The 3356-nt window shown below is 34.2% G+C and overlaps 1 protein-coding gene across 1 annotated transcript; it reads right to left on the bottom strand.

Moving 5' to 3' along the window:
• Positions 1-1466: 1466 nt before the first annotated feature.
• Positions 1467-3145, bottom strand: LOC109071373 (fish-egg lectin-like). The gene is made up of 6 exons (XM_042776083.1): positions 3042-3145; positions 2879-2954; positions 2475-2702; positions 2121-2332; positions 1810-1937; positions 1467-1663 (listed from the first exon to the last, which is right to left on the bottom strand). The coding sequence occupies exons 2-6, from the start codon at positions 2922-2924 to the stop codon at positions 1519-1521; spliced, it is 759 nt and encodes a 252-aa protein (XP_042632017.1). The 5' UTR covers positions 2925-2954; positions 3042-3145; the 3' UTR covers positions 1467-1518.
• Between the last annotated feature and the right edge of the window lie 211 nt (positions 3146-3356).

Genomic DNA, 3356 nt, shown 5'->3' with positions numbered 1-3356 from the left:
ATTATTATTATTATTATTATTATTATTTAAATGGAATAAGTTTAAATGTTTTAATTATTTCAAATTTTACTATGTGTTAGAACCTAGTGATATTTTTAAGAAATGTACAAATGTTGGTATTGCTGTTTTTAGTTTTTAAGATTGGTGTTATTTAAAACAGAAACATTATTGCATTACTTGAAAATAGAGGGGGGCTAATTAATATTGATTGTCTGTAAGAAATTCATGTTTTTATGAGTGTGACATATTTACATGATACACTGTAACTAACAGCCTTAAAACATCACAGATTAAAAAAAATAAATAAATTGTCATAGCTTACTGTAAAATTACAGCTATAAGCCATAATCATGATACCATATATATTTCAAATCATTGCAACAAATTTTTTCAAAATATTTAAACTTATTTTTTTTAATTATTTTTTTTTTTATTTTATTAAGTGCTGTACATGTAATTCAAAATGATGATCCATTTCAGTTCTTTTCTTAAAATATTGGCTGACACAAGTTTATTTCAATTTACAGTCAAAAAATCTGTAAACAATAATTTAAACTTTAAACAAATTTAACAATTTAAACTTAAACTCTGTTTACAAAGCATGCTTTCTTAAGTAATGGGTTTTACATGTTATGTATATCAACGTATAGTCAAAATTGGTTTAGTTAAGTAACTGTTTAACCATGTTTTTTTACATCTACATTTAAAACATCTTTCATTAAATCAGGGTTCTAACATGTCAATTAAATTTTCAGTCAAAGAATGGTATATCACTTAATGGTCTTTGCAGGTTTGGCTGGAGGTTGGGGGGCGGAGCTGTAAAATGATAAAAATGTAAGAAAAATTTGAGTGCTCAAGATAAATTTTTTAATTAGTGTTCAAGAAGTTTTTTCATATCTCAGGACAGAAATAAGGTAGGAGAAAAAGTGTGTATTTGTTTCAGATTTTATGGTTATAATATAAAGTATCCCAAAAGTTACAGTATTTTGTAACAAAACAGGGCCTTTTGTTTAGCTCTTGACTCATTGCGATCTGACTCATCTGATCATGTTTTATGAAGTTACAAGCAAAATGGTGACATCAATATATTATTTTCATATGGGTCTGAGGGTGACTTCTTGTACAAAACCTCGCTCCCGTTTATTCAAAGCTCCAAACAATTATGCTTGCTTTATTCTACTCGATGAGACATTTAAAATGACATGACACATGACTAATCTGAGCTGTATGATACTTTTGACATATTAGAGTACATGGCACAAAACAAACAAACAAACAAACAAACAAAAAAAAACATTTTTGTAAATTATGAATATTTTTTTCATTTATCAGCAAATAACTCGGCACTACTTTGGATTTAATCAAAGTGGCAACATTCACTGTAAAGTTCAGACTCTGCAATTTAACATAATTTTATGTTTATTCCATTCAAGGTTGCTTAATTTTGATTTTGAATTATTTGTGTGGGTGGTGTCCTGCCGGTTAATGAATGAGCCCCTCTGTTGTTGCAGTGACAGATTATAAAGTACATTTACGGATGGAGCCGTCAACACACACGACCCACAGCACTCCCAGGTCAAAGCTCACATGCTTGTGGCCATTGGGACAGGCAACCATTGAGATCCAGTCTGTGCCTTCAGGTTTGGAATGTGTTTCTCCAGTTCTGCAATAGACAAAACACATGTCTTCTTGAATGCAGCATTTGGGTTTTCATAAAAAAAAAAAAAATAATAAAATAAAAAAAAATTGTGCTTGACGAGGTAATCGTTTTAATCATAAAACTTGTAACATCATGACTGTTCATCTCACCTCTGGTATAAGTTCCCTTGAAAGTTGACACCAAAGATGCTGCCATCAGTGGCTACTTCAATCATGGATAGAAGTCCAGGAATATTCTTAAAGCTGTTGGACCCAGAACAGGCATTGCTAGACACATCCTGCACAAGACCAAAAGAGACACAATGCAGTCAGTCATCGTACGGTCATATCAAGAAAATGATTTTGCAGCTTTCTCCCCAGTTTCTTTATTTCTTCAGTTTTATCAGAAAATCAGACCTTGGCATGATATCTACTTTATAAAACCCTGGTGTACTAAAGCTTTTGTATTTATGTGACATTACCTTCATGATGTAGATTTGGTCATTGCGGTTCACTCCCCAACAGCTGTACGGACCACAGCTGTAGTACTTTAGCTTTCCATTAAGTTTTACCCAAGGAGTGGTGCTGGATGGCCATTTGTTGTTAGCATCCATATTTAAACAGTATATGTCATCATTCATATTGACACCTGCAATGATCTGATCACCTCCAGCATCCACCTGTTTGAGAAGCCCTAACACAATCAACAGTTGGATGAAATTTAGTCAGTTTAATAAGATCTGTAATAAGATGATGTCTTAGGGACTGTGGCTATTTGAAAACATGTAAACTGGCTGATTAGGCTCAACTTTATTTTGCTCTCTGTAACTCTTCACCTGGAAAGTGAATGAACATGCCACTCTGAAACTTAAAGATGTTGTTTGCTTGGTTAACCCCCAGCTGACCAGCAGGACCAATACTGAAGTGCTTTAGAGACCCGCTGATCTTTGTGAAGACATTATCAATCAGAACGAACACTTCATTAAGATTGTTCACTCCAACCACTGAGCCAGAGCCAGCGTCTATCTGCTTCAGGTTACCACTCATCACAGAACAGTCTAAAGCTGTGAAAACATCAATTAGGTGGTTGCAGAGTATATATGCTTTTGGTTACCACTCATCACAGAACAGTCTAAAGCTGTGAAAACATCAATATATATATATATATATATATATATATTATATCTATATATATATATAATAAAATCACATATACAAAAATACAAAAACATTATTTACCCCAGAGTGTGAAGGAACTGGCAGCAGAAGAGTAGCAAGACCTTCATTGCTCCACAGCACAGTTTGTTGCTTTCAACCTGTCGTCATAACCGAAATTCATTTATATATGATAAGTATGGATAAAACATAATAAATATCACAGTGAAAGTAATTAAATAAACAACCTTATCTGGTTAGTTCAGGATTCAGCAGTCACTGGCAATTTTAGCTCACTGAAGATGGAGCAGAACGATGTTGTCGCGCTCGGCTCTGAAATGAAACACTGGTGCTCGCGCCATTGATAACTATGTACGTCGTTGCTCCTTAGGAGTGGTTACCGCCACCTACTGTATGTCTTGCACACATGGGTGATAAATCTGTACTGATATCAAGAAAAAAAAAAAGCCATTGTAATTCCCCACCCACTCCAGAGGTTCAGAGCCCAAGCTTCAGCTGGCGCTGCGTTTTCAGCTCCTCCAGCTTCCAAACTTGGTTCCTCA

Source organism: Cyprinus carpio, chromosome A19, assembly GCF_018340385.1.
Source record: "Cyprinus carpio isolate SPL01 chromosome A19, ASM1834038v1, whole genome shotgun sequence".
NCBI lineage: Eukaryota > Metazoa > Chordata > Actinopteri > Cypriniformes > Cyprinidae > Cyprinus > Cyprinus carpio.
This window is presented reverse-complemented; position numbering and strand designations above follow the sequence as displayed.